General features: G+C 43.4%; 1 protein-coding gene across 2 annotated transcripts in view; it reads left to right on the top strand.

The window, feature by feature from the left end:
- The first annotated feature begins 1,775 nt into the window (after window positions 1-1,775).
- The window catches only part of LOC124121362, a 61,602-nt gene continuing 37,277 nt past the window's right edge, over window positions 1,776-26,100 (top strand). Inside the window, exons 1-12 of one of the 2 annotated variants that reach the window (XM_046484364.2) lie at window positions 1,776-1,906; window positions 6,692-6,987; window positions 7,213-7,267; window positions 9,760-9,823; window positions 10,593-10,610; window positions 10,644-10,759; window positions 11,650-11,783; window positions 13,315-13,417; window positions 16,568-16,583; window positions 23,812-23,840; window positions 24,223-24,347; window positions 25,282-25,405. In XM_046484364.2, coding sequence (XP_046340320.2) covers window positions 6,722-6,987; window positions 7,213-7,267; window positions 9,760-9,823; window positions 10,593-10,610; window positions 10,644-10,759; window positions 11,650-11,783; window positions 13,315-13,417; window positions 16,568-16,583; window positions 23,812-23,840; window positions 24,223-24,347; window positions 25,282-25,405 — 1,050 coding nt within the window. In that variant the 5' untranslated portion in view covers window positions 1,776-1,906; window positions 6,692-6,721. Of the gene's footprint in view, window positions 1,907-6,691; window positions 6,988-7,212; window positions 7,268-9,759; window positions 9,824-10,592; window positions 10,760-11,649; window positions 11,784-13,314; window positions 13,418-16,567; window positions 16,584-23,811; window positions 23,841-24,222; window positions 24,348-25,281; window positions 25,406-26,100 lie in introns of both variants that reach the window. The other variant, XM_046484354.2, reaches the window with a different exon arrangement.

Here is a 26,100-nt window from a genome sequence, read left to right as displayed (position 1 = left end):
TGGTCGCAACTCTGCACAGCGACGTGTCCGCTGTTCATAAGAAACGTCGACGAGAACTCTATAAACATGACTGAGTCACTGACCACAGCAAAGTCATTCAGCTGGTTGATGTCACGATTTCCTCCGTCCCCCGGCATCTCCTTTGGAATCTACGGCTATACCAAAGTCAGCTGCAATAATTATGATAAACACGCTCTGTAAAATACAAAACACATCGTTACAATGGTTTAATTTAAATCAATTTCAGAGGCACTGTAAAAATATGGCATTTTGTTTCATTACTGTCTCGGAATATGAAGAGAAGGGACCATTGTGACCACGGATAAAGTGAACAAATAGGTCTCCATAATTACATTTGCAGGGAGTCTGTATACTCTCTTTGTCTAGTGTCCGTGACATATGCAATACCCCGTTCACGTGCACAACATTTACTAACGTAAGTAATTTTGCACATGTGTAACTATACATATGTGTTTATATGAAAGTATACTATGCGTTCACATGAAAATCAACTTTGGTGTGTAAATAAAGTATGTAAATTGTGTAAGGAAGACATATTCGTCAGTCTGTTCACGACTTTCAACACAAAACAGGTTGTTTTCCAATCAAAGTTGAAAGAGAAGAGAGTTACTTCACCGATATTTTTCGCTTGAAGCAACATGCGTTTGATTTAATTTGTTCACGAAGTTTTGACTCCTTGAAACCAAAAGAAAACACCGTCCGCTCAACTCTGTTTATACGCATGAAAGTTGGCAACTGACAATTTGTTTGGTGTTGGCAAAAGAACAGATATTAATTAGATCATCCTCTTACGTAAACATAAACGTTTACATTGCAACATATACACACAGTGCAAATTTACATTTACATTTGCACCTGCTCCAGATATGATGCAAATTTGCTCCTGGTGTAAATATACACACATGAGTAAACGCGTTCACATGACAAGTATACTCAGGTATGTATTTCTTCACACGTATGCATATATAAACGCATATGTATAGAGGCGCATGTGAACAGGATATAAGATCCCGTCATCCTTAAATGTTATAATAATTACATGAAATTAATGAATGGGCAACCATCCAAACCTACCTGCCTCCTAACGTTCAAGAAATGTGTAATCTAAAACGGTGGTATGACGTCATAGTGACGTCAAACACATTGTGGCGTCATACGCTTTGTCGTCGGGAGACCCTTCTTTTAGTTAGAAGGCCCTTTAGGCAGTATCACGGACTTGAAATTATCGGTTTTTGTGCAATCACATTTTATATATATTATGAGAAATAATAGAAATGTACGACACAGGACGTTTTGTCCATGTCTGAGCAGGGCGTTTTGTCTGCATTAGAATGATAAATGACGATCAAAGAGCATAATAAGATCTCTTCTAGATTGAAGAATCGTGTTGGCTCGTCAAAGTACGGTTGTTTTTAATCTTTGTATTTAACATGCTTTTGCTGTCAGAAATGAATCCAGAATGAGTAAAATATTTTGAAATTAGAAGAGAAAAGCATGCTCAAAAGAGGCGAATACGTCATCGGGGTCACATCTTCAAACTGTGTTTTTGTTGCAATTAAAATGCCATATCGATCTACATCTTTACTCTATGAATAAATGCCTTTGGTCTTAAATTAAAATAATTTTACTCAATTAACAAATTGCCACAAACTCCTCCACAGTACAGTCATCATTCCGTGTCAGGAGCTTCAATGTGTGCTTAGCTCCTCCCCAGCGCGTGACACCTTCGTTACACACTCGGTAATAGAGAGCTCCGCGAAAGGGCTATGGCTGTGAGGAGCTTGCCTTGTGCACATGAATGCTTCCGGTCTACAACCAGGAGCTTACTTAACGGCATGCCTTGAGTAAATCCACGGATTTCATCCAGAATTTTCTTCATTTTATGGTAATTGACTTGGGCTATTTTATATATATTACATATCATTCATGTTTAACCTTTGTTTTGTTATACAAGCGGGTTAACTTGTCGAAAATCAGTGTTTTTGCGCTGCTGTTGACATTGCTGACACTCACAGATGTCTTAGATCAAAATGTTGAAAGCTCTTGCCCATTCCCAGTGCATTGTTGTCAATAACCTACATGGAATTTCAGTTGTCGAGTAAAGGTACAAGCTATTGTTGGATTGAAGATTGGCAATATTGCAAGATCATAATTCTTTGAATCAGTTTGAACCGTAATCTTGTTATGTTGCCATTGTTCATGTTGTTGGTCCACAGGTGTGGCATACAACCCTATTCCTCCAATGTTACTGTTCAATCCATTCAGGAACATAGCTGAAATCATCATGCTTGGGAGGTAGCTGCGGTTACAATATCCTTGCCCCTCAACCTGTTTTTTTAGAGGGACAGCATGTCTGAAGCTTTGTAAACCATCAGCTGATAAGCCATTTTGGGAGTAGTGCACTTTACCGGGCGCACTTTTTCAGATCCAATTAGCGCTGTGGGGGCTCGAACGCGCTTCGCCGGCTCACCGGTTCTGCTAATTAATGCGTTAATTAGCCGACGCTCTACCACTGGACCATAGGCGCTATCACATGTGATCAGTGCTAGTCTAACAGGTCATTAGAATCCCCATTGACATGCATGCGTAATTCAGTAAACAATGAATTGCGCATGCGTGTGACGTCACTGCCCGCTCTCCCATTCAACTTTTCTTGAAACCACACCCGCAATTGTTTATGTCAACATGACCGACCAATGGGATTAACTGGATTAACGCTTGAAAAGGTAAGAATATACTGCTAACCCTTGCCCAAAGCCAGCTGACCCTAATGACCGAAAAGGGGTTTTGGATCGTAAAGACGTGTAAGTTTCCCTAAGACCGAAAACGGGTGTTGGATCGTAAAGACGTGTAAGCTTCCCTAAGACCGAAAAACGGGTGTTTGATCGTAAAGATGTGTAAGTTTCCTTAAGACCGAGAACGGGTGTTTGATTGTAAAGATGTGTAAGTTTCCCTAAGACCGAAAACGGGTGTTGGATCGTGAAGCGAGAGTCACCAGAGCGTGAGGCACGGTAACGGTATAACGAGACAGCGGTGGCACTATAGCGCGGTAATTGAGCGGATGGTAGAGCTTGGGCTGCGCCCGGTAAACTGCATTGTTGCTGCCATTTTTACTCAGCTCTTCTCGCCTAATTCCGTGACAGAATGTTCTTGTCCAGTTACCAACTCGCAGACATCGTCTTATCATGTTACTAGACTTTTCTCTGGTTTGTAAACAAACACACTATTGTTTTGGTTTGAGAACTGAATCAGGGATGTGACATCCCCATAATCACACTTGGAAATTATTTCATGCATGATTTAAAAACACACAGAACCGTCGACGTACTGTCCCTTTAACATGTTTAATGTTTCTAAATGTCACTAATGTATACCATTTCATTTCGCAGCTCACTTCTCAGCTTCTTTGACTACAAATCATTAAGTTGTATTTTTTTTAATCTGATCCCTTAAACATTTGAAACATCATGAACATGTCAATTGCTTACCTGTGTATTCGTATGCTTAGTTTTATTCAGCAGGAGGGAACTTTGTTAAGGATTGCAGATAAAAAAAACACCACATTATGGGTTTGGGAAAATAGGATGGCAGCCACCACAAAACTACTGTAGGCCTAGCTGATATTATTAAATGAATAGATGAGGGGCTGCAGCAACCGCTGGCCTAGTATATCCTTCTCAGATTATGAGAATGAGTTGCCATGGGCACAGAGTTGACGTCACACTAATGACGTCTTTAGATCTTCATTTTAGAAAAGACAGTTGTAACATGATGCATGATGACTATGCTTGAAGTGGTACAGAAATTCCCAGCTGCAGGTGAAAGTTAAGTCGTGAAACATGCCCATGATTAACTGGTCAGGATAGGAATTGAGACTGATGATTTGATGAAATTGAGGACATTGGATGATGAAAAATGGTTCAGATCAAGATCCTGATGATGCTTGGTCAGATCAGGCACCTTGTCTTCTTCAGAGTTCTCTGTGCCGTCTTGTGTAGTAAACATGGTGAGCATGGCACACCTTGTCTTCTTCAGAGTTCTCTGTGCCGTCTTGCGTAGTTAACATGGTGAGCATGGCACACCTTGTCTTCTTCAGAGTTCTCTGTGCCGTCTTGTGTAGTTAACATGGTGAGCATGGCACACCTTGTCTTCTTCAGAGTTCTCTGTGCCGTCTTGCGTAGTTAACATGGTGAGCATGGCACACCTTGTCTTCTTCAGAGTTCTCTGTGCCGTCTTGTGTAGTTAACATGGTGAGCATGGCACACCTTGTCTTCTTCAGAGTTCTCTGTGCCGTCTTGTGTAGTTAACATGGTGAGCATGGCACACCTTGTCTTCTTCAGAGTTCTCTGTGCCGTCTTGCGTAGTTAACATGGTGAGCATGGCACACCTTGTCTTCTTCAGAGTTCTCTGTGCCGTCTTGTGTAGTTAACATGGTGAGCATGGCACACCTTGTCTTCTTCAGAGTTCTCTGTGCCGTCTTGTGTAGTTAACATGGTGAGCATGGCACACCTTGTCTTCTTCAGAGTTCTCTGTGCCGTCTTGTGTAGTTAACATGGTGAGCATGGCACACCTTGTCTTCTTCAGAGTTCTCTGTGCCGTCTTGTGTAGTTAACATGGTGAGCATGGCACACCTTGTCTTCTTCAGAGTTCTCTGTGCCGTCTTGTGTAGTTAACATGGTGAGCATGGCACACCTTGTCTTCTTCAGAGTTCTCTGTGCCGTCTTGTGTAGTTAACATGGTGAGCATGGCACACCTTGTCTTCTTCAGAGTTCTCTGTGCCGTCTTGCGTAGTTAACATGGTGAGCATGGCACACCTTGTCTTCTTCAGAGTTCTCTGTGCCGTCTTGTGTAGTTAACATGGTGAGCATGGCACACCTTGTCTTCTTCAGAGTTCTCTGTGCCGTCTTGTGTAGTTAACATGGTGAGCATGGCACACCTTGTCTTCTTCAGAGTTCTCTGTGCCGTCTTGCGTAGTTAACATGGTGAGCATGGCACACCTTGTCTTCTTCAGAGTTCTCTGTGCCGTCTTGTGTAGTTAACATGGTGAGCATGGCACACCTTGTCTTCTTCAGAGTTCTCTGTGCCGTCTTGTGTAGTTAACATGGTGAGCATGGCACACCTTGTCTTCTTCAGAGTTCTCTGTGCCGTCTTGTGTAGTTAACATGGTGAGCATGGCACACCTTGTCTTCTTCAGAGTTCTCTGTGCCGTCTTGCGTAGTTAACATGGTGAGCATGGCACACCTTGTCTTCTTCAGAGTTCTCTGTGCCGTCTTGTGTAGTTAACATGGTGAGCATGGCACACCTTGTCTTCTTCAGAGTTCTCTGTGCCGTCTTGCGTAGTTAACATGGTGAGCATGGCACACCTTGTCTTCTTCAGAGTTCTCTGTGCCGTCTTGCGTAGTTAACATGGTGAGCATGGCACACCTTGTCTTCTTCAGAGTTCTCTGTGCCGTCTTGTGTAGTTAACATGGTGAGCATGGCACACCTTGTCTTCTTCAGAGTTCTCTGTGCCGTCTTGTGTAGTTAACATGGTGAGCATGGCACACCTTGTCTTCTTCAGAGTTCTCTGTGCCGTCTTGCGTAGTTAACATGGTGAGCATGGCACACCTTGTCTTCTTCAGAGTTCTCTGTGCCGTCTTGCGTAGTTAACATGGTGAGCATGGTAACTGTGTGCAAAGTTGGTGCGGAGGTAAAGAAAAATGGAATTGAAACCAGTCATAACAGTTGTATACTTCCTCGATAATAAGATTAATAAAAACTGAGCCATATTCTGACCTTCGTCAAAAGTGAACTGCCATCAGAGGAATTTTGGAAATACTTTTGATATAATATGTTACAAGGAAGCAAATAGCCTAACATCTAGTCTCTGAAATGAACATATTGTACAGAGAAAACAGTTGTTCAATTATCTTAATAAAAATATAATAAAAGGGAGCCCAGAGACTCTCTTCATTTTCGGATACTGCAGTAATTTAGACTTGCCAAACATTATATACTTGCATGGGCTGTATTTGCTATATGTTTGTATCAGGATCTGTAAGACAGACTAGGAAACAAAGTTTACTGTTTAATGTGAGCATGTTATGCTTGTTGACCCAGTTTAATAGCTTGCTCTGTCCTCCTCTGTTGTGGGTAGAGCATCTGCCCAGTGAACATGGTGAAAGGAAGGTCAGTGCTTAAAAACACTGGCTGTGTCATATCAAAGGTGATAAAAGATGGTACCGGGGTACTTGTTACCCTGATGGGGCTTGGCATTAAGGGAATGAAACAAGGACTGGTCAGCTCATAGTCTGTATACTGTGCAGGCCTCAAGTTAACTATATGCAACTTATTAATCTATTAAAGACCATGGCGCAGCCTTAGCTCTGTATAGCAACAAGTCAGTAACAAAATTGTTATCAGGAGCAGCCCGGAGATAAGGTTACCACAGCTAAACCAAAATTGTACCATGTCTTTGATTCCACTTAGAAGTTGGCTGGACATGAAGACATGAAACTGTAAGTTGTTATCCGTGAAATATTTCATGTCTATTCGATTTTGTATCAGCAATTTTGTAATCATTTAGATTAATAACTGAGGTGAAACACCATTGGCTACAGCGAGTAAGACTGATACTCTCATGAGAACCCATTTCTGAATGAAATAAGTGTCTATAATCTCACCATTTCAGATATTTGAGAAAATATGAGACCGCACCATCATGCAAGGCTATCAGCAAGGTCAAGGTCAGTGGCCAGGAGGTTATGACAAAGGAGTGTCTATGATCAAACAAAGTGGAAGGGCATCTGAAAACACACCTGAACGATACAGAGAGAAGGAAACAGATTCCCCCAAGATGAGCATGGTAACCCATGCATTGGAGTCCCTGCGAGACATGCGTGGTGGTGAGAGTAGGAAACGCCCGGCACGGGACATACTGGGAGATTCTAGGGCTAAGGATGCCAAGTGGTCACGTTTTGACTCAGGGTAAGTATTGTTGGTTAGTGTTCCTTGAACATGTTGAAGGAGATATCAGAAATATAATACTTCATCCCTGCTTATCCAGTGTATTATGTTTCCATTCTGTTATGATAAATACTCGGACCTTCTTGTTTTGAAATAGAATATTAATGCTGTCTCACTGTATCGTCAAGCCCTAACAAAACATACTGCCTGGTTTTAAAGGCATTATCTCCTTGATGTTTCTTGCAGAGGTCCACCAGACTCCATGGGTCAAAGTCAGGATGACAGCTGGAGGTGTACTAAGGTGAGTTCCTCACATTCGGGGGATGGTGGGGTGGCCTAGTGGTTAAAGCCTGGCCTTGAGATGTGAACCCCATACCTGATGTCCCCTGCTTTGATATTGTGGGAAGAAAGAATACTCACTCACTCATCATTTTCATCTAATACTATTACTGTGGATGTTCTGAGCTAATCAGAAGCAAGTCAATATAATTTTTTGGTCTACCTTTAGAATACAGTACCACAAACCTTTCAAACATGTGATCATACCCTATGCTGTAATTTGTAGTATTTTGTTGCCAGTCACACCGGCGAAACAATGCCCAGTGACGTCAGGGGTCATCGAGTGTGCACAAGCTCCTCCCAGTGATCTATCATCTCTACACGCAATGTCATTGAATACGCCCTGCGGTGTTGAGAGTTTTGAGTATTTGTTTACTAATTATAGCCTGCGGCGGCGCATTTTAGAGCCAGCGCTAGTTTACAAAGCACTTTTATTTTTTATTTGTTTTTTATTTCGTTTTTCTTGTAATTGACATGATTGAAGTGAACTAATATACATATATTATTTTTTAAGTTCATTAATTTTCATTTTTATGCACAAGTATGCAGTTTATTAGGGATATTATACTGGCGCTGAACACATCCAGATGTCGCCAGTTTTAGGGTAGGTTACCCCGAACTCTATCCTTAGCCTTTGGTTGCCCTTTACGATCAATCACCCCTTTACGGTCATTAGGGTTAGGTACTCGTTTAGTGGCTATAAGATTACCCAAAGTCTATCCTTAACCCTTGGATCCCCTTTACGATCAATCACCCCTTTACGATCATTAGGCTTAGGTCCTCGTTTAGTGGCTATGATAGATTATATAGCGGCTCCTAATATTCTTCACACAAAAACATCGAGTAAAAAGCATGAAATGGTTTTGTGTCGAATATTTTGGCTACTGGAAACTGTCATGGAACATTCACACAAGCCACTTTCACCGGCTACATTTTTTCAGTACTGATTCAAAAGCGAACACCCCGTTGTGTCGTCACTAGTCATGCTTATTCCTCCATTGTTCCTTACTATTATCCACATCATCCTTACAGTGTTCCCTGCCACACTTTTCTGTCACAAAAATCACCCGACGAATTATTAAATACCATATCATTCATGCGTACTCGCGAGTTCGACGTCTGACGTCTGACGCCTGGAGCCGTTTTCAGTTAGCGACATATCGGCTCATTCCCCACCACTCGGTATCTTGTAGATTAAGGAATGGGACGAGTGTGCCAAATGGCATTGGGATCATTCTTAAGTGTCCGTAGACTTAAGTCGCGAGACACCATGCCTACCCGTAACCTTTGTAAGTGTCCGTCGCCTATTCGACCCTTTTCGTTCAGTTCCGTAACGTCACAGGCATGACTAGGTAAATTTGCACTAAGTTTAACAGTGTGGACGTAGCTCAGTCGGTTAGCTGTCAGGCTAACAATCTGAAGGTCACGGGTTCGAGTCCGACGGATGCTCACAAAAAACTGGTTGCTTGTCTTGAGACATGTGACCTACGGCAGAGATCGTCCTCACGAGAAGTTGTGGTACTGTATTCTAAAGGTGCTCCAATTTTTATTTATATTATACATTTATATGCCCATTGAAAAACCAAATATTGACCAACTCTTAACTGTTAGTTTTTTTCACCTGACATCAACTTGTAATCGTTAATCAGTGGATATCATCTTCCTGAGGCAAGAGAGTTAACTGGCTATAAAAGTCCAGTTTCCACCCTTGCCGAACTAGGCTGGTATTATGGAGTTACATTTTGGCTGGACTAACGAGTCTATGCAGAGTCCAATCAAAATCGCGCACCGAAATCGAAATCCGGTTCGTAAACTTTCATGCAGATTTCGGTCGATTGCGGGATTTGCAAAGCATGTTCACCGCCAACTCGTTGTCAGCAGATATTTTACAAATCTTTTCATGTTTTTAATCAAGGTGCTCACGTGATTTGATGCATTTTACGATGTAAGACCCATTTTATCACAATATAGATCTTGATTGTTGATCAGATCGTCCTGACTGTGCGATACCATTTTGTTTGAAACAAACGCAAGTGATGCAAGAGAGGGAATCTAAATGGTCCATAGGAGAGGCTTAGAGGGGACATACGAGTAACTGGTAATAGCCACTGGTGGCGCTACGATTGAGCCCAGTAATTCCAGCCTAGTTCGGCAAGGGTGGAAACTGGACTTTTTTAGCCAGATAACTCTCTTGCCTCGGGAAGATGGCGTTAATGAGAAGACAGTGAAGGGATCAGGGACAGATAACTCTTTATTTGTTACCAATGGCAGAGGGCATCCCCGGGAAAGGAAGAGGCACGTTATGGCTTCTGTGTTACAGGTTAGAAATTCAGAAAGAAATTGTTGTGTCTGAATAAGTAGAATTATATCATGAATATCCAAATTCATGTAATTTTATCTGATATCAACATATAGGCAGCCCTCTAAGAGTATTTGTCTCTCCCTTTGTTTCAGTGTAACAGTAAGAACATTGAAGGAAGAAACTATTGCATCCTTTGCTACTCATCTCGGGATGTTGGTGAGTTGTTTGATATTTAATACTGACTGGCTCCGTGGGGTTTCCGGGTTAGAATAGATCCCAGCAACCTATGCTGGGCCTAAAAGTGAGTGAGTGAGTGAGTTGGGTTTAACACCGCTTTAAACAGTATTCCAGTTATATTGCGGCGTGTCAGCTTAATGTGAGAGGAAAGCCCGAAGTGGTGCAGGTCTCAGACACTTACCACTTCAGTGAAACCCACGAGCACGGGTATGGTGCTGACAAACCTAGAAACATAATCGGGATGAACAGGGATTCGAACCCACAATCATAGGTTTCTGGCGTGTCCAGGGGACGCAACTCTGCACAGCGAATCGTGGCACCTTAGATGACTGGGCCACCCGTGCCCCCATTTCAGTTTGGAAATGGTGCCCCAATTGGTCATGTTCCTCTGTTTCAGCAAAGTGGTTAATGTCTGCGACCTGCATCATTTTGGGTTTTCCTCCCACATTAAGCCGACACGCCGTGATGTAACTGGAATACCATTAAAATCGGCGTGAAACACATCTCACTCGCTCACTCGGCAATTTGACAATGTTTTGCTGATATTTTCTTCAGGCATGAGGCTGAATCTGAATGGATACCCCAAGTAAACTATCAATATCCAATGTGTATGATAATCGTGTCAGTAAATAGTCAACATGGTCAGTGGCTCAAAATGGTATCTGGAGCCCAGTTGTGTTGTGTTCAATGGAGTATTATGCACAAGAAAATATGGATTATAACCGATATTCATTTGTCTGTGTTCCAGGAGACCTATCTTCTGAGGGTCATCACCTACCTTCTAAGGGTCAGGGTCAAGGTCATCGTCTACCTTCTAAGGGTCATCACCTACCTTCTGAGGGTCATCGTCTACCTCCTCAGGGTCATCGTCTACCTTCTAAGGGCCATGACCTACCTTCTAAAGGTCGTGGAAAGGTAAGATTATGAGAAATATTACCCACAAGTGTAGAATGACTGTGTGCATTAACTTTCAGATATATGCACATGTGCATTTTATCGATTCTCAATGCTGATTGGCCTGTTGTAGCCATATGACATCACAGTGCTTTAAAATCGATATGTCGTCATCCAGTGTTCATGTCGTCACAAATTGATAACATGACATCATCTGAACAATAGGCTGCCATCAGTGAAGTGTCCCTGTAGGGTTGACCATCTAACATGAATTTTCTTCATTTTGTCTCTTAAATTTACTTAAAATGTAATTTAGGAAAACCTACTTGAAACTAGGAAGACGGATTATCTTTCCCTTGTTGTTTAACGCCACCCTCAGCAATGTTCCAGCTTTATGATAGCGGTATGTGAATAATTGGCTCAGACAATCCAGTGATTGATATTATGAGCAGCGATCCACGCCCTCAGAGTATGATGGCTTGCTGTCAACCAACTTAGTAAGTCTGGCCACCCAATCCATCTGGTCGCCTCCCACCACCAGCATAGGTTGCTGGGGACCTACTCCAACCTGGAATCCCCATGAGGTAGAACTAAAAGCAGGGGTCAAACTAGTTGGTCAAATTCAACTTCTCTACATCTTACGTTGGACTAGTAGTTTATGTAAAATAGATAGAGTTTAGGAGAGACAACTTGTCCCTGAAGATTTTGTCTCTGACTAATGGACTAGTGGACATGTCTATCCCTGTGAAGGACTTTAATATGTTAACATGTGGTGATGTTATTAGATACTGAATTATTTCTCTTAGTGACCGAAGACTGACTAAAGTTTATTACCTATAATATTGGAAAAACAAATGTCACTGGCTCCGTCCGTCCGTCCGTCCGTCCATCCATCCGTTCATTTGCTGTAGGTGCGTGAGGATAAGGCCAGTACGCTCTACGTGTTTGACCTCCTGCTGACAACAACAACACCTGATCTGTTCAAGTACTTCTCCCAGTGGGGAGGCATGATTGATGTCTACGTAAAGATAAGAGATGATGGAATGTGAGTACAACTTCTGATCAGGCCTGCGTGAAAGGTCACACTGAAATCTGCGTTGAGTGTGTGAAAATCTGCATTGAATGTGTGAAATGTCTCGAAATAATAATAAAAATAATAATAATAATAATAATAGGCCTATTTATGATATGCTATATCCACACCACAAGGGCATGCTCAAAGCCCTACGCTATTTTTGCCCTGGTGGATCAATGGATCATAGTACACTCAACCATCATTCACATCTCCCTAGGGAGTATACTACCCAAGCTGCGCTGTGAGGCGCTATAGGTTAACAACCACATTGCCATCTCATCCTACCAGGTACCCATGCACTTGTGGGTGAAAAGGGGCACATTTCGAACAAAATCACTGCTGACCTGGTGGGCTAGCTAACCTTAATAGTTACTAGCCATTTTCAAATTACACAAGCTTAGATAAGCGATAGATCATTTTTCCAGAAATTTGATTTGACATAGTTATCATTGATAAATAAAGTAAACCCAAATTGCAATCACGAGAAAACTATTATGAAGGGGGGGGGGTAACTCTGATCTCGCCAACCTCACAACCTCAACTGGTTATGGATATTTTTTAGAAAAAATTTCTCTTTTGATGGTTGTACTGATCTACAGAAACAGGAACTTTGTTTTATTTTGATCAACTAAGAGGTGTGCATAAATAAATATCTGTTAAAATTTCAGCAAACTAGTCGTGATAATAATATTTTAGAATCTTTAGCCAGACCAAAAAGTTTTTAGTTACAGGCAAGGAGGGAGGCAGTTATTTCGCACATATTCATATGAAATCACAAGACTTTCCATGACCTTAACCCCTCCTTGCCACATCACACAAGCACATAGATTTTAGTGATCATGATCATAATATCTAAAGAGTGAAAGATATGTTTATGCATTCTAAATTCGAGCTGGATATGCAGAGTTCTAGTTGTAGGCTCTGCTAGTGTGACCTCAATCCCAGATTTACCCCATTTGCCATCCATGGCCACAGCATGCCATCTCCATACCCATGACTGTCTGTGGTTTAACCATTGCTTTCCTCACACATCAGTGTTTCCATAACCGATCATTGTCAGTAATTCACCTGTCAAATAGGCCATGCCTGTCTGTGGTTTAACCTTGGATTTCCCAACACGTCAGTGTTTCCATAACCGATCATTGTCAGTAATTCACCTGTCAAATAGGCCATGCCTGTCTGTGGTTTAACCTTGGATTTCCCCACACATCTGTGTTTCCATAACCGATCATTGTCAGTACCTATCAAATAGGCCATGAACTGGTAAAATTTAACCCAATTAGTCCAAAATAATTCTAATTCTATATTTTCCTTTGGCATGTTTGTAACATTGGGCTTTCAGCATTTACATGGGAACAAAGAGACACGCTGTTTTGAAATGGAACTTCACTAAAGTTCTGTTTGTTTGTTTGTTGTTTAACGCTGCACTCAGCAATTATTCCAGCTATTTGACGGCAGTAACATGAGAAGTGAGAAATAAACACCTAACATGTTCTTTCAGTTCCTCAGGAAAAGGCCTTGTACAGTACATGCGCCGAGAAGATGCTCAGGCCGCTCTCGCTGCTTGTCCGCACTTCATCCAGAAGAAACAAATTATTGTCACGGTGAGCTCCAAAATTATTCTACATACGTACATGCTCTCAAGTACCCCATGCTTGTCGGCCCTAGAGATTGTGGGTCTCAATTGGTCTCAAGTACCCCATGCTTGTCCCCCTGGGGGTTGTGGGGTAGAATAGGTCCTAAGTACCCCATGCTTGTTCCCCTGGGGGTTGTGGGGTAGAATATGTCCCCAGTACCCCATGCTTGTCTCCCTGGGGGTTGTGGGGTAGAATATGTCCCCAGTACCCCATGCTTGTCTCCCTGGGGGTTGTGGGGTAGAATATGTCCCCAGTACCCCATGCTTGTCTCCCTGGGGGTTGTGGGGTAGAATATGTCCCCAGTACCCCATGCTTGTCTCCCTGGGGGTTGAGGGATAGAATTGGTCCCCAGTACCCCATGCTTGTCTCCCTGGGAGTTGAGGGATAGAATTGGTCCCCAGTACCCCTTGCTTGTCTCCCTGGGGGTTGAGGGATAGAATTGGTCCCCAGTACCCCTTGCTTGTCTCCCTGTGGGTTGAGGGGTAGAATATGTCCCCAGTACCCCTTGCTTGTCTCCCTGGGGGTTGTGGGGTAGAAAATGTCCCCAGTACCCCATGCTTGTCTCCCTGGGAGTTGAGGGATAGAATTGGTCCCCAGTACCCCTTGCTTGTCTCCCTGGGGGTTGAGGGATAGAATTGGTCCCCAGTACCCCATGCTTGTCTCCCTGGGGGTTGAGGGATAGAATTGGTCCCCAGTACCCCATGCTTGTCTCCCTGGGGGTTGAGGGATAGAATTGGTGCCCAGTACCCCATGCTTGTCTCCCTGGGGGTTGTGGGGTAGAATAGGTCACCAGTATCCCATGCTTGTCGGCCCTAGGGATTGCGGGGCTCAATTGGTCCCCAGTACCCCATGCTTGTCTCCCTGGGGGTTGTGGGGTAGAATATGTCCAAAGTACCCCATGCTTGTCCCCCTGGGGATTGTTGGGTAGAATATGTCCAAAGTACCCCATGCTCGTCCCCCTGGGGGCATGGGAGGTTGTGGGGTAGAATATGTCCAAAGTACCCCATCCTTGTCTCCATAAGAGATTGATGGGCTTGTCACCCCAGTACCCTATGCTTGTCTCCCTGAAGATTGATGGGCTCAATGTGTCCCCAGTACCCTATGCTTGTCTCCCTGAAGATTGATGGGCTCAACGTGTCCCCAGTACCCCATGCTTGTCTCCCTGAAGATTGATGAGCTCAATGTGTCCCCAGTACCCTATGCTTGTCTCCCTGGGGATTGATGGGCTTGTCACCCCAGTACCCTATGCTTGTCTCCCTGGGGATTGATGGGCTCAACGTGTCCCCAGTACCCTATGCTTGTCTCCCTGAAGATTGATGGGCTCAACGTGTCCCCAGTACCCTATGCTTGTCTCCCTGAAGATTGATGGGCTCAATGTGTCCCCAGTACCCCATGCTTGTCTCCCTGAAGATTGATGGGCTCAACGTGTCCCCAGTACCCCATGCTTGTCTCCCTGGAGACTGATGGGCTTGTCACCCCAGTACCCTATGCTTGTCTCCCTGGGGATTGATGGGCTCAACGTGTCCCCAGTACCCTATGCTTGTCTCCCTGAAGATTGATGGGCTCAACGTGTCCCCAGTACCCTATGCTTGTCTCCCTGAAGATTGATGGGCTCAACGTGTCCCCAGTACCCTATGCTTGTCTCCCTGAAGATTGATGGGCTCAACGTGTCCCCAGTACCCTATGCTTGTCTCCCTGGAGATTGATGGGCTCAATGTGTCCCCAGTACCCCATGCTTGTCTCCCTGGAGATTGATGGGCTTGTCACCCCAGTACCCTATGCTTGTCTCCCTGGAGATTGATGGGCTCAATGTGTCCCCAGTACCCTATGCTTGTCTCCCTGGGGATTGATGGGCTCAGTGTGTCCCCAGTACCCCATCCTTTTGTCCCAGGGGATTGATGGGCTCAGAAGGCCCCCAGTACCTTATGCCTGTCACCCCACAACCCCATGCTTGTCACCCGAATACCCCATGCTTGTCGCCCCTAGGGATTGAGGGGCTCAATAGGTTCCCACTTCCCCAGGCTTGTCGCCCCTAGGGATTGAGGGGCTCAATAGGTCTCCCGTACCCCATGCTTGTCGCCCCTAGGGATTGAGGGGCTCAATAGGTCTCCAGTACCCCATGCTTGTCACCCCACTACCCCATGCTTGTCACCCCATTACCCCATGCTTGTCACCCCACTACCCCATGCTTGTCACCACACTACCCCATGCTTGTCACCCAAGTACCCCATGCTTGTCACCCCAAGGGATTGAGGGGCTCAGTAGGTCCCCACAGTATGCCATGCCTCCCATCACAAATGTGGGGTCGAAAAGCACTGTGGAAGCACCATGTTTGCACAGCTATCAATTGTGCATATAATCCAAGAAGTGGTTAAAAAGAAATCTTGATGATAAAAACCTGATACTTTGGGATTTGAATAAAACAAGACTTAATAATACAAATCCATTATGTGTATGACACAACTATTCGCATGGGATTCTTGTTTAGAATACTGTATATGACTGCGGATAAGCCGACCCCGTAGATAAGCCGAGGTGTTAACTTGACCATTGAAATACGAAAGAAAATTATATGACCCGCAGATAAGCCGAACCAGGAAGTAAAAGGCGAAAAACACTGCGAAGTCGGACTGCAAGACATGTGCCAGTACTCGCAGATATTCAAAAATATAAGATGAAAAACGTTGTAATAATATTTGAAAAGTCATTATTATTTCTAATAAAGATTTAACAAACCAGTCATCCACATTCATAATCATGATAATGTGGGAAGCTGTTTCTCTTGGGTTTTTTTAATCTCATAATGATCGTTATATGTTGCCATCAACAATGAAGCGCCAATTCGGCTTATACGCGGTCATATTCGGTAGGTTCCCAGCTGCCTATTCTGGTTGTGACTTGACAGATCAAATGGTCAGACTTGGTGACTTGGTTGATCATGTTGATTGTGTTGAATGCCATGGATGACATGAATCTGGTCCAGACTCAATTATTTACAGGACATGTTACTGGACTAGGACTGAGTGCGGCTTCAGACAATACATGATAAAACAAAGACTGTTTTTGTTATTTATCAAAACTGAAATTTCTAATTAATAACCTTGTTTCTTTTTCCAGGACAAAAAGAAGGCAGGTAAGTTGTCCACAAATAGAAACGTCATGCACAATTGCTTGTAAACTCATGATTGATGATTAGATCATCAAAATTAATCGTATTGTGTCAATTTTTTACTTATCCTGCATTACTCCTTAATGCATTCACTGCTTACTTACGACAACTAGAAGGACAGCGCTGCGAAGGTCCTGGGTGAAGAAATAAAGTTGTTGTTCTCAAGTCCTAATCAGTGGCCTTCCGTCGCTGTCCTGTGACCTTGATGACACCTAAGGTCATCTTCACATCACTGCTTGTCGCAGCACAGCTAGGACGTGTCCAAGCGGAGCTCTCCTTTTGGATTAATTTTAGACCTTCAGTTTGTCTACAATCTTAAAAATTGATCTGCGATGGGTGATGTATTCTTTTCATATTACTTTCACCATGTTGTGTAGTTTTATGTGAATTAATTAGGCGTGAAAAGACACTTGTTTTTTTTTCCCGCCAAAATATTGTTGTTCGCCGCCATTTTGAATTGTGTTACAATCGTTTGCCTGCCAAGGTAGTCATATTGTTTACAATTCTCAGCTACGTATGTATAACATATTCTTATGTTCTTAAATATTACTAGCTTTGGCGTAACAGTGAGTTGCGTATACTAAAATTATTGTATACTTTTTCAACTCGTTAAAAATATGGTTGCCGATAGATTAATATCAAATCTACGGCTTTCTTCCAGTCCCGCTTCATCAACAATTCTTTTATTGCGTACCTATGTTTATGCGATTAAATAGTTTTTTGTTGGTATTTTTGGTTTTACATTGAGTTGCGTATATGAACTATTGTATACTCTTGCAACTCGTAGTTTTTGCCGATAGATTATTGTTCAATTCTATGGCATTCTTCCAGTACCGCCTCATCAACAATGGCGTAATTGTGTTTAATTTAAACATATTTTATTGACATATATGGTCAACGGGATTGGGCAAAAGTTATCCAACTTAGGTGGCCCTTTCCCTACTCTATATGTACAGACATTGAATATACATACATATATATATGTAATTGTGTAACTTATGATTGAGCGTGGTATTAATTGTCGTGGGAAAAATCTTACAAAGATTATCATCCACGTTGTTTGGTTTGCGCGCAGATGTGCTCTCCAAACCCTAAATGAAAATATAAATACCCTTGGTTTACATTGGGTTGCGCATACAAAAATATTGTATATCCTTGCAACTCATAAATTTGCCGATAGATTAGTGTTCAAATTCTTCGGCACTCTTCCAGTATTATCTCATCAACAAGGGTTTCATTGCGTAACATACCTTTGAGCATTTTACTAATTGTCGTGGAAAAAACCTTACAAGATTATCATCCACGATTGGTTGGTTTGCGCGCGGATGTGCTCTCCAATCTCTAAATGTAAATAGCCTTGGTTTACATTGAATTGCGTATATAAAAATATTGTATACCCTTGCAATTCGTATTTTTGCCGATAGATTACTGTTCAATTCTACGGCATTCTTCCAGTACCATTTCTTCAATGGTTTAATTGCGTAACATAATTATGTTTGCTCGGTGTACATATTGTCGTGGAATAATCGCCCAAAGCTCTTTATCCACGGTCATAGGCATGCACGTAGATGTGCTCGCCAAAATTCAAAATGTAATTTTTATGTAAATCTCTAATCCAACGAGTTTACTATATAAAAGCAGATTACTCACAATCATATTTTGCAGTTATTCCGTCGTGAGACGAGAGGAATGTCACTATCGCAGAATAGCGAATGACATATGGTTCTGTCATTACCACCCAACCGTTATTATCGGCAGGTATTATGACGACTGTGATTGCAGAAGTACACCATCCACCGAAATCAACAATACCGGAGGATTTTGTGAGTATCGTAACTGCTCCTATTTTTTCAGCCGCCGGACACTTCCAGATACATGTATGATAATCTGTGACGTCGGCGACAGCACCAGCGTATCGAGATGCTATGATGGGGGTAGATTAGACACAAGCCTTGATCCAGTCAATACTTTTGAGCTTTGTGTCTGATTTATCTGCGCCGAGCGCAGCACTTGACTACAACCAAAGCACTTCTATTACGCAAGCGGCGCACGATCAGCTTAGCGCTGTTCCAACATATCCAGCATAGACCTGCGCCGAGCGCAGCGTCTGACTGATACCCAAGCGCTCCTATCACGCCAGTGACGCAGGATCAGCTTAGCGCTGTTCCAACATATCCAGCATAGACCTGCGCCGAGCGCAGCGTCTGACTGATACCCAAGCGCTCCTATCACGCCAGTGACGCACGATCAGCTTAGCGCTGTTCCAACATTCCAGACCTGCGCTGAGCGCAGCGTCTGCGTATCAATCAAGGTCTCTACAATGACGTTAGCCCAAGGCTTACAGTGTACTCGGTTACGTAACCGGCACATGATCAGCTTAGCACATGTACCCGATTGGGAAGCAGACCATCTCGTGTCAGTAACGCCCTCCCCTGATAACAGGGTAAATAAGAGGGACACCACGAGGTCATTGGAGGAAGCCTTCTCCAAAACTCACATTTGCTCCGTGATTTAAGCGACCAATATCGTCAATGTTTGCAGTGGATCAGAATCTATTAGAGGATAACCCTATCTGATTAGATCACTTCCAAACTATGGTGTTTTTCCTACAGCGTCAGTTTGACCACAGGAAAATTCATCTTGAGACCGTTCTGACGGTGATTACCGTTACACACAAGACTTTATAGCGTTTCCAACTGGTTTCAAGGGCAGTCTATTACGTCAACTTTGATCATCTACTCCCCTGTTCAACGAACAGATCGCAGACACGCACGTCAAGTTCCCAAAAAGCTTGGAAAGTCCAAGTCAGGGAATTATAAGCCTAGACGCGCGTTTCTCAGGGAAGACCAGCATTCCCTTACTGAGAAAGGGAGTGGCAGAGACAAGTCTCAAGGACGATTTCCTACTTATCGCACTATATCATGGTGTCCGTATAAGGGTAGAGTTAACCCCACCGTTGACCACAGTTTGATTGGGAAAATCCAACATAGACATACTGTTGGTAAGAAGAGCTGTAGAGTGGGTTCACAACCCAGTCTTTACTCCGGGGTTTTATCCTCACACCTACCTGGTACTCATGAAGGACCCAGACAAGATGAGAATGATCCACAATCTCTGTGTTCAACGAACGTTTGATTCTTCATCAGTCTCGACTATCCATCCCAACCGTAGACTTTTCAGGTCCAGTTCATTGGGGTTCACTACCAATGGTAGTATTTCACATTTGACATGTCAGTGACACTTATGGCTATTTACAGGAGTAATGAAGCCAATAACTATCTACACGTGACGAACACTTGGTTCGAGTCGTAGATGGAGGGCGATCTACTGTATCATCAACACATGTCAATAACTGGGATAGACAATCAACGAGGCGAAGTCGGGAGTATTCTCCTTCCTATTGACTTCAGTTCATAGGAGACCTGGTTAAGACAGACCAGGATATCCTATCTGTACCGAGGGACAGATGGCACAAGTTTCTACTTCTTTTGTCATCTACTCTACACCAACCACACACACTTCGCCAGTGGCAAGTGTTGCTAGGGTTAATCACCTCGGCACAGGAGTTAACTAGCATGGGCCGCTTACAACAGCGACCAATTCAATTTTTTTCCTGAACCCTTACATCAGGAGTCAGGATCCACTCAAGGCCATCACTCTACCAACTAAGCTAGAGCCTCAATTTGTGGCGCTGAATGTCTGCGGAGTCTGTTTATTCGGATTTTCCCCGAATACACACCTGTTTGTGGACGTCCCCTTTCAGGGGTGGAGTCTTCACTTACAAGACCAGATAAGCTCAGGGCTATGGCCCGGCGCACAATGGAAGTGGCACATAAACAACTTGGAGTTGGAAGCTTTAATTCTGGCTATATCACATTGGCAGAATCAACTACAGTTAGCCCGACTCGCTATATCCACAGACAACAGCACTGCGGTGTGGTGCCTGTGCAATCGGGGAACAACACACTCCCACTCTCCACTTCTAAGGACATTCAGATTTCTTCCATCTAGTGGATCGGCTGTGACTAAGGTTCATAGTTCAGCACATCCCCGGATGTAGAAACATACTGGCCGATACTTTATCACGTCCAGACAGGGTGGCTCCCACTGAGTGGAAATTTCTCACAGAAGCATTCCAGTTACTGCTTCAGGAATTCAGGCAACCAAACATTGACTTGTTTATTACTTGCCTAGGCCACCAACTCATGACGTATATCTCCCCGTTGCCGGATCCGCAGACTTGGGCGGTGGACGAGTTCAGTATCACTTGGGAAGGGCAAAGAACTAAAACTCTTCTGCCACCACTATAACTTCCCAAGGTGCTACAGGGGATCAAGGAGACAAGGTATCTCGATCTCTCCTTTGGTCGCACCATGGTAACCGGCGAGAGGGTAGTTCGTCAAGCTCGGAAAAATCTAAAACGATTCACTTCCCCTCTCACAGTGGTCCAACCTACTCATCCACCCTCAACAGAAAATTGCCTCACCCAACGTCTGCACGCATGGTTCGTCTTTAAAAGGCGTTTAAGTGCGAAGGGTTATTTCGACACGGGCAGCAAAGCTATAGCTTTAGTTCATCGTTACTCTCCCAGAGACGACGATGACAAGTGGGGATCACTTGAGACTTTTTACAGGGAAGAAAAGAATCAAGACCCTACGATTGCGTCACAATTCCTAGAGGAATACCTCCTACATTGCGTACCCAAAAACACTTGGAAGGTAGCACCATTACTACGTAATTGGCTGCAATTATCTTAGTGTTGGCCGTTTCCGGAAAATCACAGTGTGATTAAGGTCAGGGAACTACAGGCCATATTATGCTCATTCAGGTTTGAGGATCAGAAGGCCAAGTTCCAGCCACCTGATTGGGACTTGAACGTGGTACTTCGAGGTTTGCGAGGGCCCCCCTCGAGCCCCTCATTGCATCCTCATTTTCAAGCTCCTTCCCAGCGCGTGACACCTTCGTTACACTCTCGGTATAGTATAGAGAGCTCCGCGAACGGGCTATCGCTGTGAGGAGCTTGGACATCACCAAGGAAACAATGGTTTCTCTTGGCATTAGCAATGGCGGTACGGGTGAGCGAACTACATGTGGTCGACTCAACCCGGATCCGTTTTGAGCATGGGACGCACGGAACAGGACATCTAGGGTTATGCTGGGATTTTATTGCTAAAATCTACTACCAGGCCAACCCGACCGTTCTTCACCATCCCACCGATATCGACTATTGTGGGAATCGTACATGGTGAAGTTCTCCTGGGCTCGGTGCGAGCAGTTCGAGTTTTCATTCGACGCTCCAAGACAAGGCGTGGTTCGTCCACGACAGAAGTTAGTCGCATAATCGCAAGCACCATATCTATATGGTTACGCGCAGTAATCCTTCAGGCCTACGAGATCATCAAACGGAACTCGCCGAGAGCGAATTACCCTCAAGATCTCAAGGTGTCAGCCTTACCAGGGCTCAACACGGCAATTGTGGTTTTGGAACAATCACGGAAGGATATTTCTGGAGATTCGACACATATTTTCGTTAGTCATAACCTTCGCGTTGTGACTCTCGAGGATGTCAAAGACGTTCGAAGTTTGGCCCTCTGGTTGTTATCCTGCAGATTGCCAACCACTGACGCAAATAATGAACTCGCCCTATACAGAGCCAGTCAACTTCCATGTGCAGTCACTCAGTCGCCACCAGTGGAAGAATATTAGACAATCTTGTTTGTCAGCGACGGCTCTATGACGCAGTAAGTAAAGAATTAGCTGAATAGCTATTATTTTCTTTATTACTAAGCGTGTATAGGGAATTTCTCTTTAATTCCTATGTTCAATGTTTTTGATTTTTGAACAACCCTACCGTAATGGCGTTTTTGTCTGAACTGTTCCGCTTCACGGTTTATCGACCAAATGGGGTCGTATTGCAGGGTGTGAATTATTGAGGTTTCTGTATTCTGAAGGTTGACCCACCTCCAAACCGTCCGATACAGATGCATTAAGGAGTAATGCAGGATAAGTAAAAAATTTAGTAAAATCTAAATATTTTTTACATTTGTATACTTATCCTGCATTACTACGCTTAAGGCCCACCCGTCGTTAGACTTGCCTCCCCACTTTGGCTTCAGAAACCTCAAAAGTATGTTTTTCTAAGAGCTTGGGCGACAGGCAGTGATGTGAAGATGACCTTAGGTGTCATCAAGGTCACAGGACAGCGACGGAAGGCCACTGATTAGGACTTGAGAACAACAACTTTATTTCTTCACCCAGGACCTTCGCAGCGCTGTCCTTCTAGTTGTCGTAAGTAAGCAGTGAATGCATTAAGGAGTAATGCAGGATAAGTATACAAATGTAAAAAATATTTAGATTTTACTAAATTTGGTTGTTTTTAACAGTAAGTTCAGTAAAACTAGATCACACCTTATGAAAACAAATTCAAATAGTTACTTAAGCACTTTGTTTCAAAAAGGACACTGGCCCTCTTTTTTCTCCCTTTTTTTCTCCCTTTTTTTCCAAGTTCTATGAAATAAGTTGAGAATAAATCTTGTCAGAACACAAGCATCTGAAATAGATTCTATGATCTAATTTTTGCAGTTAAAGTTAGATTTAGAATAGATGAGAACTTGTCTAGCGTGTCTAATGTGTAATTTCATTACTTTTTATCTTAACCCTCCACAACGGTGTGTAATATTGCTTCTAGCTTTGACTGGGGGGAGCGCGGGTGGCCAAGTCATCTAAGGGGCCGCGATTTGCTGTGCAGAGTTGCGTCCCTTGGACACGCCAGAAACCTTATGTTTCAAGGTTTGTCAGCACCATATCCGTGCTCGTGGGTTTCACCGAAGTGGTAAACGTCTGAGACATGCATCACATCGGGCTTTCCTCCACATTAAGCTGACACGCTGTGATTTAACTGGAAGATCTGGATCAACTTGTCACCTGTCTATGGAGATTACACAGGGAGCAAGGTGGTCGGAGGGTGTGTTCCGATGATTGTTTACATTGTTCAACACTGTAATATGATCACAGCTACAAGGAATAGTGCATACTGTTGTGTCAGGATAAGTATAAAAATAAGTGGAATACTCTGATTCACTATCTTTTTCCCAAGTTAAATTTATGAAACTCCACATATACTGTTTGAGAGATCATGCAGTCCTGATACTGTATCCACTTTGTAACAGACTTACAACTTCCTGTGTTTCAGATCCAAGGAAAAGTCTTACGAATATGGTCGTACGTATTTATTTCAAACAAAGATTATATTTTATTCTTTCTTATACATAAAGAAATAATCAGTATCTTCAATAGTGAGAGTTACTTCCCTTAGTTATGCAACAAGGATGATAATGTTTCACCAATGAGGTACTGCTACCACTAAACAAAAATCTGGGAACATCCCATTATGGGTCACGTCAGAACAACCTTTCATCTCACCATTCATTTCACCATTCTGAGTGTTGCTTACCAGGTTAGTAACATTCGGAATGTGTTTTCTGATCATGCAACCTCAAAAAGGGCATTAACAAACAATAAAAATGTGTTTGTCAGATTCAGTTTTTTGTTTTTGGACACCCATTGTCAGGTTACAATTCTATGCTACAATTTTCTGTTGTAGGCCTTACAGAAGTACAAGCTGTATGTGACCAACATACCTGCTGACGTGACTCAGGACGAACTGTTTAAGTACTTCTCCCAGTGGGGAAACATGTTCTCCTGCGAACTAGCAGGAAAACTTGGGAGGTAAGATGGCACATCATTCCGGATCATCTTCATACACAGCACGATTTAGGTTAGAATTTATCTTCAGCAGCCCATGCTTGTCGTAACAGGCCTCCAAAGGGATCAGTTGGTCAGGCTCGCTGACTTGGTTGATGCATGACATCACATCCCATCTGCCCAAATCAATTCTCATGATTTCAATCACTGGATTGTCTGGTCCAGACTCGATTATTTACAGACCGTCGTCATTTAGCTGGTATATTGTTGAGTGCAGCCTTAACAACAAACAAAAAACATCATGAGACTGCCTCTGTGGTCTAGTGGTTACAATGTCTGCCCAGATCTTAACAGATGGTGCTTGTCGTAAACCCCTGTCTGGTGCTCAGCACTAAGGGGGCGGTCGGGTAGCCTAGTGGTTAAAGCGTTCGCTCGTCACGCCGAAGACCCGGGTTCGATTCCCGACATGGGTACAATGTGTGAAGCCCATTTCGGGTGTCCCCCGCCGTGATATTGCTGGAATATTGCTAAAAGCGGCGTAAAACCATACTCACTCACTCACTCACTCAGCACTAAGGGAATAAAACAAGGACTGGAAAGCTCAGAGTTGGTATTCAGTATCCATGTTAAACTGCAGCATGGTATCTCAGTGGTTTAGGGGCAGTCGGGTAGCCTAGTGGTTAAAGCGTTCGCTCGTCACGCCGAAGACCCGGGTTCGAATCCTGACATGGGTACAATGTGTGAAGCCCATTTCTGGTGTCCCCCGCCGTGATATTGCTGGAATATTGCTAAAAGCGGCGTAAAACCATACTCACTCACTCACTCCATGCTAACACATTAAAACCAGTTTTTGTTTAGTACTTGTATACAGAGACACACATATATGCATACACATTGCTTTCATTTGGAATGTGACGTTCAACACCTTTGCACATTAGGCCCCCTCTGTCTGTTTCAGAGGCAATAAGTTTGGCTTTGTTTCCTTCACCAATGAAGAAGATGCTCTGAAATGTCTGAAGTTTCCGAGCCACAGTATCCAAGACAGGATTCTGTATATACATGTGTCGGACAAGAGCAAGTCTGTGAGTGATATTTATTTTTCCGTCATTTGTCAATGCTATGACCAGATTCATCTGCATATAATCCATGTCAGCACTGTAACTGGTAAACGTCAGATGTGACATTTTGCATACTGGGACCTTGTGGGGATCTGGGTAAGGATTGGTCTCCAGCAGCCTATGCTTGTTGTTTAAAGGGGAAGTGTACACACAAAAATCACTTTCTTTCTTTTTCTAATTTTTTCAATTTTAGAATTAATTAGTATCTGTGTTTGAAAATATACACTCATTTTTTTCACAGTGAAAGTAGGAAGCTCACAATAGTGTGAAAATGATATGCCGTTATGAGGCCTTCGTTTTTCGAGCTAAACAGGCCTGAGTTATCCCCCTTAGATTATGACGTAATTGGTGCCAATTCAACTGGGTCCCTGTCTATTCTCAAAGCAAAAAATATCAAGTACCAGTTTGTGGTAAAACAACATGGCCTACGACCATGACGACACACTCCGGCGCAGTGGTGACTCAGCATAACACTATGCTGGCTGGCATCTGAGACGCTAGAATCACACACCTAGACCTACACCACGTGAAGCGGCTCTAACAAAGCATGATGACGTCATAATGTTTACCGTATTGTCTTGAGTATAGTGCGCACCCGTGTATAATGCGCACCCCCCTCTAGCGGGTTCAATATTTTGAAAAAAAAGAAAATTGACTAT

This window comes from Haliotis rufescens, unplaced genomic scaffold, assembly GCF_023055435.1.
Source record: "Haliotis rufescens isolate VD_foot unplaced genomic scaffold, xgHalRufe1.0.p SCAF_16, whole genome shotgun sequence".
Classification (NCBI taxonomy): domain Eukaryota; kingdom Metazoa; phylum Mollusca; class Gastropoda; order Lepetellida; family Haliotidae; genus Haliotis; species Haliotis rufescens.
Note: the sequence above shows the minus strand (reverse complement) of the source record. Positions and strands in the feature narration are given on the sequence as shown.